We start from the raw sequence: 10,515 nt of genomic DNA, 5'->3' as shown, positions 1-10,515 counted from the left end.
AAACAGAGAGACATACTTCAATACATTGGTGGATATGGGAGAGTTAGTAATTAACATTTACAGCACATAGAGATGGCATGCTGGGGACAAGGTAACCATGAGGGCTTTGTGGTCCCTACTCTGGTGGGAGGTTATGCCCTGAATGGTCTGGAAAAGGGGATTTCTCTCGCATTTCAAAGGTATGTTTTCTTAGATGCAAAATGACAATGGACAGACAGGTTCACTTAAGGTAAAGTTGACTTTCGTCAAGGAAGCTACAGGCCTAGGATGTGACTAACCACAATAACTCACTTTTAGTCAGGAATTTTTATGTTCAGACCATCCTATGTGGTGAATTTCAGTCTCTGAGTATGTCAGGCCTATCATGCTGGCCTCCTCTGAGCTTGTCCGGTATAGTTTGTGGCCCCTTTTTTCTCCACATGCTAAGATTTATCAATTGGAAAGCACTAGAAATAGGCAATTTTTATTATGTCCTCTTGACATTTTCAACCTAATGACTTGGATTAATACTGTAGCTAAGTCAAAACAATTGAGCACTATAATCTCTGGAAATGAGATGCTCTCTTTTATGAGAATTTAAAGACTAATCTGACCACCTTTGAGAGTCATTAACATATTTAACATCCTAATGACATGAAATTAAGTCTATGAAACAACAAATTCCTCTTCATGTAATAACCTGGGATGCTAAAGGTGGGTGAACAAGAGATGTGAACGGAGAAAGGTTGGGAGTCCCAGGGCAGCCTCAGAGAGGACTCTCTTCTGATACCATATGGTGGAGAGGAGCAGAGCCAGTACCCAGACGGTGACAATAGGGGAAAGCCCAGGAGACTTTTTCTTTGGAAGTTGCTTTTAGGATCACGCCTTCATACTGCTGCCCTGATTCCCACTTCACAATCATACTAAAATACTGAGCTGAAAGCCAGTGAATTCCTCTGGCCAGACCTAATATCCTTTGCTTTATCTTTATTCTTTTTCATTTTAATCATTTCTCCATGTTTTGAATGTAGTAACTCTTGACTACTCTATTTTGACCCTTCTATCTACTTCTCCTCTGTTGTTTTTATGGGAGTTACTCACCAACTCTTAGCTTTGAATAATCCAAAAGTATTAGCCCAGTCATGAAGCATTCTCTTTTTCCTTTTTTCCCATTTCTTGAGTACATACAAGATTCCATTTAATTTAATCATTGAGTATATCTTGCCCTCCTAATTTAGGTACTAATTTGGGTACCTGATTAAATACAATCTCAAAGTGATCTCTTCAGTGTATGTGTGTGTGTGTGTGTGTGTGTGAGAGAGAGAGAGAGAGAGAGAGAGAGAGAGAGAGAGAATTTGGGCAACTGTCTCATTCTCTGTATGCATAAATGATATTTGCTCATTCGGATTGTAAATTCTTAAAAATAGAAAATATAAGCAGTAACTTGAGCATGTATTTTAGAGTCAGAACTATGTTCAAATAGTGCTATTGCTCATAATGAACTTTTATAGGTCACTAAACTCTCTGAACCCAACTTTCTACACCTTTAAAATTAAATAATAATACCCTTCTGAGATAGAGATATTAAATGAGAAGATTTATATAGAATATAGTGGATTTTCAGTAAATGATTTCTTCCTGTGTTTTTAACTTCTCTCACATCACTCATTCTGTCACCAATCCTAGAAACACAATTGTTGAGCTCAGTTTGGGTTTGATTGATTAATTGATTGGTTGGTTGAAACTAACAAAATTAGGACAGTTGGGATGTACTGGCTAATCAACCAAATACCCCTTCCACATTCTTTCAACAATGTAAATTATAAAAGTATTATCTGAATAAATCAGTTAAATTACTAATCGCTTTTTTTTTTAAAGAAAATGCTAATGCTTAGAAGATAGGGGCACGATACTTTTCATATGTCTCTTAAATATTAATAAAGTTATTTGTGGTGTTATTTGGAAAGATCTATAATATGAAAATACAGCATCTCATTTACATTTGGTGAGTTAACTTACTGTGAGTTATTTTATTTAGCTTTAATTTTTATTTAGTGATTAATAGAACTAGAGATTGTAAAAGCTGCCAAAAGAGAGTAAATATCAACACAGAAAATTGAGATGGGAATCAAGGAACTCATTAAAACAAAACTCGACAACTTGACATAAAATCCTAAATATTAGACAGTAGTATTTTTCTAGTAGTAAAACTGTAGGGAATTAAACATAAAGCCCAATGATAGCAGCCTTATTGAAATAAAAGTATTTCTCAACCCAAAAGAATCTAGGCATCTGATTAGCTCATGTAGAGATAATTATTTATGATAGCATTTACTGGTAAAGAGGAAAGAGTGAAACCTTAGACGCTCAGTCGTGACTTAGGCAGAATTTATTTGTAATTCTGAAGCACTGAAGTGGAAGTGATTGCAGTGACTCAGAGCATTGTGATGGTCCAGCTGTCCCTGGAGCCTGCCTCTCCTGTGTGTAGTCAGGAATCACAATGCCAGAGGGAAGACTAACTGGAGGTGATGGTCATGTAACTACTTAACTGGCATAATTGCACCACAACTGAAAGGGAGAAACATTTGGTTACTTTACCTTCAATAGTTTAGAGTTAATTTTCATTGATTCCCAGAGCACGGATGAAATGGACACTGGGTCTAGTTCTCTGCCTGTGAAAACAATATCAAGGGCTATTTTCATAAAGAACTCAGTGATTTCTTTTTAATATAATGACAATTTATTTTACTAAGAGCCACTCAATCATTTGGGAACGAAGAAGCTTACTTTATTTGACATATTTATTTTATAGCAATGTCTCCTTTGTCTCAGGAATGTTTTGTGGAAATCAGTTCAGTCAGATAAGATACACGGCATTAAAAGCATACAGCAAGTCAGAGAAGCACCCAACACTTACTAATATCACCAATCATTGGTATGCTCTTTTATTCTAAGAAGGCCACTTCTATTTTCTTATGTCTTTTGTATAGATTTTTAAAAATTAATTAACTTAGTTTTTATGGTGACATTGGTTAACGAAATCCAATAAGTTTCAGGTGTACACTTTAACAGTAAGGCATATATGTTTACACTATGTATTCACCTCCCATAGTTAGATATCTTTTTGTCATCACATATTTGACTCCTTTTACCCCATCGACCTCCCTCCTCCCACCACTCCCTCCCTACCTTCTGGTAACCACTAGTCTATTGTCCATGTCCATGAGTCTCTGTTCGTTTGTCCTGTTCATTTGTTGCTTTTAGGTTTATATCCCACATATAAGTGATATCATGTGATTTTCAACTTTTTCTGTCTGGCTTATTTTGCTTAGCATGATTATCTCAAGGTCCATCCACATTGTCACAAATGGCAGTATTTCATCTCTTCTTATAGCTGAGTAATATTCCATTGTATATATGCACTACAGTTTCTTTAGCCAATCACCTATCATAGGACACTTCGGTTGTTTCCATGTCCTGGCCACTGTGAATAATGCTGCTATGATCATTGGTGTTTTTTTATGATTTGTTATTTTGGAGCTTCTCAGAAAATTGGGAAACAATACAATGATTAATAGGCCCCAAACCTAGTTGTATAAATGTATAAATAAGTTCCCTATATAATATGCCATTTTATGTTTTGAAATACTATTTTTGGCTATGTACCAAAATATTGCCACTCTACATTTTTCTTAATATTTTACTCTATATCTCTTTTAAAACTATAGCTTGCCTAAGCATGCCCTTATGACAGTTGCATTTCATTCATAAAATAAATCAAATTAGAGTTAACAAAGATTATAGGCCTAAAAAGTATATTGTTTTGCTTGGTTCTAGGTAGTCTAGATGAAATACTAATGTTTACTTGATAACTGTTTGTATATGTCACCTCTTCCAGGAAGCCTTCTTTGACTCTTCCTTATCAGAATTATGCCCTTACTCTTTGTGCTCCCATGATACCCTGTCCTCACCTGGATTTGTCTGACTTCTTTCCTGTTTCCTCCTCTGGACTATGAGAAACTTGTGGCAGGGACATTACATTTTTCTTTGGCTCCCGAGCATCAAGCAAAATGTTTGACACATTGTTATTGCTTAAAAAGTTTTCACTGAATGAATGAACAGTCTAAAGTCATTATTCTATGGCTTTCCAGTCAATCCATGTGTAAACATTTTTTTTTTCTGACAACGGTCAAAGCAACATAATTGGATAATCTGATGAGTAGTCATTAAGATCATCGTCATGGACTATTTGATGATTTAGATCATGATCTACAAATAGGGCCATTTTATAGGCTTGAATTGATGGACTTAAGTTTTCTTGCTGTTATGGATATCATTTACATTAACAACAGAAACCCCATACACAGTTTTCAAAGTGTTCATACTAATTAGATACTAATAAAAAAGGAAATAATCTGTATATAAATTTCATTACCTGGATTTTGAAATTCAGAGCAGAGAGGTGGGGTGTTTATTTATTTTGAGACTGGAAAGTCAGGAGTCTAGCAAATGAGGCACGTGTTGCAGTTGTTTTCCTGGAATATTGTCAGACCAATCGGAGTTTGCAAAGAACTTTTATGGTCAGTATAAATATTTTGAGCTGGAGGCATCATTACCAGCTGATATTTTCTTTCTTCAAGACCAGCTGTTCAGGAGAATCCCGGACGAGAGCCAGGCACATTTGAGACTTGGATCTCACCGAAGACCGCCACAGATTCCTGTGCAGCAATGTCGGTGTTAGAAGAAAGCCGACCATTTGCTCAACAGTTATCCAATGTCTACTTTACAATACTTTCACTTTTCTGTTTTAAGCTTTTTGTGAAAATCAGCCTTGCCATCCTCAGTCATTTCTACATCGTGAAAGGCAACCGCAAGGAAGCGGCAAGGATAGCAGCTGAATTTTATGGAGTAACCCAAGGACAAGGTATGTTGATAGTAACGCTCTCTTGTTTCAAGTTGAGTTTAACTATCATTTCATCCACAGTCCAAGAAAACATCACATGTTTTCTTTATGGACTGTTTCAAAGTGAATATTTTGTAAATTTCTGGTTACGGAAAATATTTGTTAACTCCCCTTCGTGGTTTCATAAAAAAGAAAATTACTTTGCTGTATCAATGTCTGGGTTAATAAAATCAAGGTATCATTTCAAAATAGATTAATGGAAACATATTATTAAATGTACATTTTTCTATTAATATTTAAAAACTTTAAAAATTTTATTTGCCAAGCCATAGTTTTAGAGGGTTCAGTTTCTGATTACACTTCAATTGTCCTTTCCTTTAATATGTACACAAATTTTTATGATTTTTAATTAAAATATTTAGTTATATGTAAAATAATTGTTATTAAAGAGATTTGAAGGTTTTGTTTGTCTTTCACGACTTTTATTTTACTAAGATTAACCACTTGATTATGAAATAATGCACTATATTGCAAATATTAAGATTTATGGCATGTGTTTTTCTGATGGAATTGTTGCTACGCTTGATTTGTAAAAAAATTAATTAGAAGAGGATAGGAATATGAATTAACAAATTTTATATGTGTACAGCCAAGTACATCCATCCATGTTTCTTGGAATAAATTGAAATATTAGACCAAATGAGAAACAATAATTTTAAAGTTAGACTTTAAAGGTTGTGAAATCATTTACATTCTATTGGACTGATATCTGTACAATAAAAACAGTTCTTCTAGTGGGTTTTGAGGTGACATTTTAATTGCTTATAGTCTTTTGATTAATTTCTGGTTTGAAAATCAGCAGGCGAACATGATTATTTTAGAGCCCAAAATACCTCTAAAGTAACTTAAAATTTCAGAATCAAAATATGCTATCTCATAATTAAAGAATGTACTATAAAAAAGAGCACTTAGAGTAGAAAATTTGCCTTCTTAAATGATTTTTCTACATCTTCAACTTGTGAAAAGTCATTTTAACTCTAGAGTACTCTTTAAGTACATGGAAAGTTGAGTGAAAGTAGCAAATATTTTTTTGATGTGTGAGGTAGATAATATTTTTCCCAAGGAAAATTTTTCTTATACAAAGTAAGGACTTCATGTACTCATTTAAAGTGAAGAAAATCTAAATGCCAGAATGCAACTTTCACATGGAAGGTGGGATCTATCTAGAGGAAATAGTGGTATTTAATCATTCGCCCAGCAGCTCTCCTTTCTAACAGGTATAACTATTTAAATGTGGCATACATTATGTTGGTAAGTAGAGTATTTTGCAAACATAAAAGACTTGATTTTAAAACAAAAATCATATTTTTAGATATAAGGGTAAATAGATTATATGATCATAAGGTCCTAAAGTTTACTCTCTTAGGCAGCTTATAGCTCATTACTTCAAACTCAAATCTTGTCTGTGTATTATGAAAATTGTCATACATAAAAATGTGAAATATGGGCTAAAAATCCACATTTCTTTGTGAGTTGACAAGGGATTTAGAGGAAGCTATGGAAGCTCCTTTTCAAACATATTTACAAATGAAAATAAACAATCATCCCCTCTGTAGTCTAACTTTCAGTGTGTTTAAACTGGGAACTCATTGGAATATAACAAATGGCTTCTATTTTCTTGTCTACCTTTGTCAGCTTGTGTTAAGACATATTAGAACTCTCAGATTATGTCACAAAAAAGAAAGAAGTTATCACTCACAGTTAGAGAACACTTTTCCTGGGAATATCAAGTTTTTAAAAATTTTGTTTTGTGTTGATTTTAAATTGGATCTATTTCACAAAATTTTGTCTTCTAATATCTTACATTAATGCATATGTTAAATAGAATATATCATGATAATTTTCGTTCGGTATAAGCATAATTAATCTTCGGTTTTTTTATATTGGAAGACAATCAGGTATCTTACAAACTCTTTCTTGATCGTCTACCTCTAAGAATTAATTATTCCTTGCCCAGGAAATTATTACTCCATTTTAATATGGCTTTTACTTTTATTTACTACAATTAAACTATTTTTATTTTGACTGTATTTTTATAATTAACTAATCAAGCTTAATTGCCTTTGCTTAATCTGGCAATTTCCTCCTTCCTAGGAAAGATTATCACCTTCACTCCACTTTGAATTAGATTTCTCCTTCCTACTTTCAAGACTTAGCCAGATTGTTCCCCAACATTTCTGATGTGGGCTTGCCAAATTCCATGAAATATGAGCTGATGTGTGTATTTTCATGTCTTTCACAATCACAGAAGACCATGTTGACAACATTCTGATGTCCTCCCTACGAGCAGTAATGCTGTGCTATGAAATGATAGAGATTGTGTCTTCCTAGATATGACTGCACATCAGCTCATTGTATTAGTCAAATGTTGGGTGGTCTTTTTAAAGCACTTTGCAATGAGGCTTCTGGCGAAGGTATGATTACACAACGAGAATGTTGAAAGGCTAAATGGTAGCTAAAATAGCTTAAGGTTATTTCCTTCTTGGTTTCTTTGGTATTCCAGTAAACCTAACATATCTTTTGTATGAAAAAATTTTATCAACTCCACCATCATACTAAAAGATGTATTTGTTATGCTTTTCTATATAACTACCTCCTGTATCATTCTTGCTGTTTAATATCTTGATGATAATCTCTATATATCAGAGGTCTAGCTTATTTTTAAAGCTAACACTCTACTTTGAGATTGACAGTGAAAGGTGTTGTAATATCAAACAGTACAGAGAGCAAAAGATGGTGTGAGGGAGTACACTGATTTCTGAAATCATTCCCAGGACCTAGAAGAAGCCATGAACTACTAATATCCCAAGGACAATTCAAGAGGCAGCTCCTATCTTCTGTTAAGGCTAATTTTTTTCAAGTTTTATCTGAGGCTCTGAAAGAAATGTAGTAGTTTTACCTACAAGCGGACAGGGCAAGTTGTAAGGCCTGTTGTTTGAGTACCCCTGATATTAAGGAACTAAAGAAATAGAATATAACAAAGGCAAAATGTACAGTTCCCACCTGTAAGTAAGGAGATTATTCTAATTAAGGAGATGGTATATCAACATATAATAATTGCTTTCCAGAAATACTAAATACCAAATGAATCTAAAGAATGGAAAGGTTAGTTTCAGATCTGGACTTTCAGAGATAGTTTCATGGAGGAGGTAGATCTCGAGTTGACCCCAGGAATGAATAGATGCATGAATTTAGGGGTACACAGAGAATATGAAGAGATTGGACTGGAGTAGTAGGTTCATGAAGTGGAAAAATGGTAATAAATTGGGCACAGTTATGAAAGAATTTAAATGGCAAGCTAAGCAATTAGAACTTAACTTTGAAGGTGGTAGGAATCACTGAAAGTTTCTGGTATGAGTGAAGGTGGGAAAATGGGAAAAGACCTGTATAAAATCCTACTTTAAAGTAGATTTATATTGTAGTGATCTTTGGAGTTGGACAATAGGACTGGTTTGAGGTAGGTAGACCAGTAGGCTCCTGACATAAGGCAATGAGGACCTAGACTTGTTGGTATGTATAGAAAAGAAAGAATGACTATAAAAAAAAAAAAAGAAAGAAAGAAAAGATGAAAAGAAGAATGAATGAATCTGATGAATCCTTTAAATAGCATTACCAGAGAGAGCAAATGTTACCTTAGGCAACTGATTTTCTCCCAGAATTAGATTTAAGGTAGCTAAAGAAAAATATATCAGTCAGAAACATATTAATTAGCCACACAGGAGAGTCTGCAATTCCCAGCTAATGCCACCCTGAAGACGTGGCATCCTTAGCTGCTTGATGAGTCTGGTAGGTTGCCTATCTCTAGTGTGAAATATCAGGGTAAATCAGGAAGTAGTAGAACTAGAATCTTAATTCTAGTCTGGCATTTAATTTATTTAATGTGTTCCTGTCGTCTCACTTTTTTGTCATCAGTTAGTAACTTCTGATTATAATTTGGTTCTCTATCTAGATTTGTCCAAAGGAAGAAAATGTGCTAGCTTGGCCCAGCAGTGTTTTAGTCCATCTGACACTAGGGTCATCATTGTAAATTAATGTATTTGCATCTTGATTTTTCAATTTTTGGTATTTTGTGCTCTTTGAGTTATAAATCTACCTCCAGGATGTGAATTTGCTCCAGCTTTGTTGATAGATCAAGTTTCCAAGCCTGCAAGGCCATGGACCAAATTCTAGACTGTGGAAAATACATCAGGCTAATGTCTCTCTGTGAGGCTGCTTGAAAAACAATCTCATGACACCTAACCTCTTCAGGCACTCCTTTCCTGGTTGAGACCTTATATAGAATAGAGAATGGATGTGAAATCATCTGATAGGCTATTTGTGCTTGTGATTTCATAAATTCGTTTTTAGGGTTCCCATTAAGCATGCAATTTTTTTTTTTATTGTTGATACTTGGAAACGGACTGCAATGTCAACATGCTTCCACAAGTCAAAGTATTTGTCATTTGGAGAATAGTGTAACCAGGGTAAGAAAAGCAGCTAGGATTTTATAGAATGTAATATCATTGTTTCCTCTATCAGTAAAGTCCCCACTACGACTGAAAACAATTTCAGGAATTTAATTTTACAGCAGGTGCCAGCAACGGCAACAGCAGTGATACTTAAATGGTTTCTGAGGAGCAACCCATTTTGTGTGATTTTGGGGCTGCTGTGTTGATTTCGTCTGAGGTTAGTTTCATTAGGAACATTTCTCGAAATCTCAGCAGTGAAAAATTTCAAGAGACAAATCTGTAGGAAGATTTATTTCATGGTGTTCACTCAACAAAGGTACAAAAATACCTTAAAGATGTGAGAGTTTGGGGATACATTTTCTGTACTTAGGTAGAACTCCACATAAGAATAACTTGAATCAGTAGATCTGTTTTATTGTGACAAAAGGCATGACATTATAATCAAAAGTGCTACAAAAAAATTTTTTAAGAGATTTTAATTTTGCCCATGTTATACTCATTTTCAGATATGCCAGAGTACTTTTTTGGAAGAAATGATTACGATACTGAATTAAGAATGGAATCTGGGGACAAAGTTTCAAGTTTACAAAAGATGGTTTTTTAATGTATTATCTTTCTTATTTCTCTATATTTGGAGAAACACATGAATTTTTAGAATTAAGAAACTTGGCATAGCTGATTATAGCTTAGGAGGGTTCAATTTTCTTAGGAATACTCTTTTCATTTCTTTTTGTTCCTCTCTTCCTCCCTTTAGCCATTAATTTATTTGCTCACTTATTACTTACATTATTTACTTGTGTGTCATCTATGTCAAAGCCCTGTGCTAGTATTAAGGATGAAATATACAAACATACCACAGTCCCTTTCCTAAAGGTGTATATAGTCAAGTGGGAGAGACAGACAGATAATCAAGTCACTTAAAAGTGTGTAAGTCCTACTTTACAAGATTAAAAAAGTGTTTTGGGAGCACAGAGGAGAGAGTACAGAGAAAATACTTCTGCCTGGGATATGTTAGTTAAATAAAAGTTGTATCAACAATATGCATACATCCTTATTCATAATGCTTGAAAGCTTCTCAATTTCACACTTTCATCCTCTATTCACTTTTCACTTCAACTTTCATTA

General features: G+C 34.2%; 1 protein-coding gene across 1 annotated transcript in view; it reads left to right on the top strand.

Annotated features, from left to right (window-relative positions):
• The first annotated feature begins 4,384 nt into the window (after positions 1 to 4,384).
• Positions 4,385 to 10,515, top strand: part of ASB5 (ankyrin repeat and SOCS box containing 5) — a 42,067-nt gene continuing 35,936 nt past the window's right edge. Inside the window, exon 1 of the mRNA XM_039882588.1 lies at positions 4,385 to 4,903. Coding sequence (XP_039738522.1) covers positions 4,708 to 4,903 — 196 coding nt within the window. The 5' untranslated portion in view covers positions 4,385 to 4,707. The remainder of the gene's footprint in view (positions 4,904 to 10,515) is intronic.

The sequence above is a fragment of the Pteropus medius genome, unplaced genomic scaffold (assembly GCF_902729225.1).
Source record: "Pteropus medius unplaced genomic scaffold, Ma_sr-lr_union100, whole genome shotgun sequence".
Classification (NCBI taxonomy): Eukaryota; Metazoa; Chordata; class Mammalia; order Chiroptera; family Pteropodidae; genus Pteropus; species Pteropus medius.
This window is presented reverse-complemented; position numbering and strand designations above follow the sequence as displayed.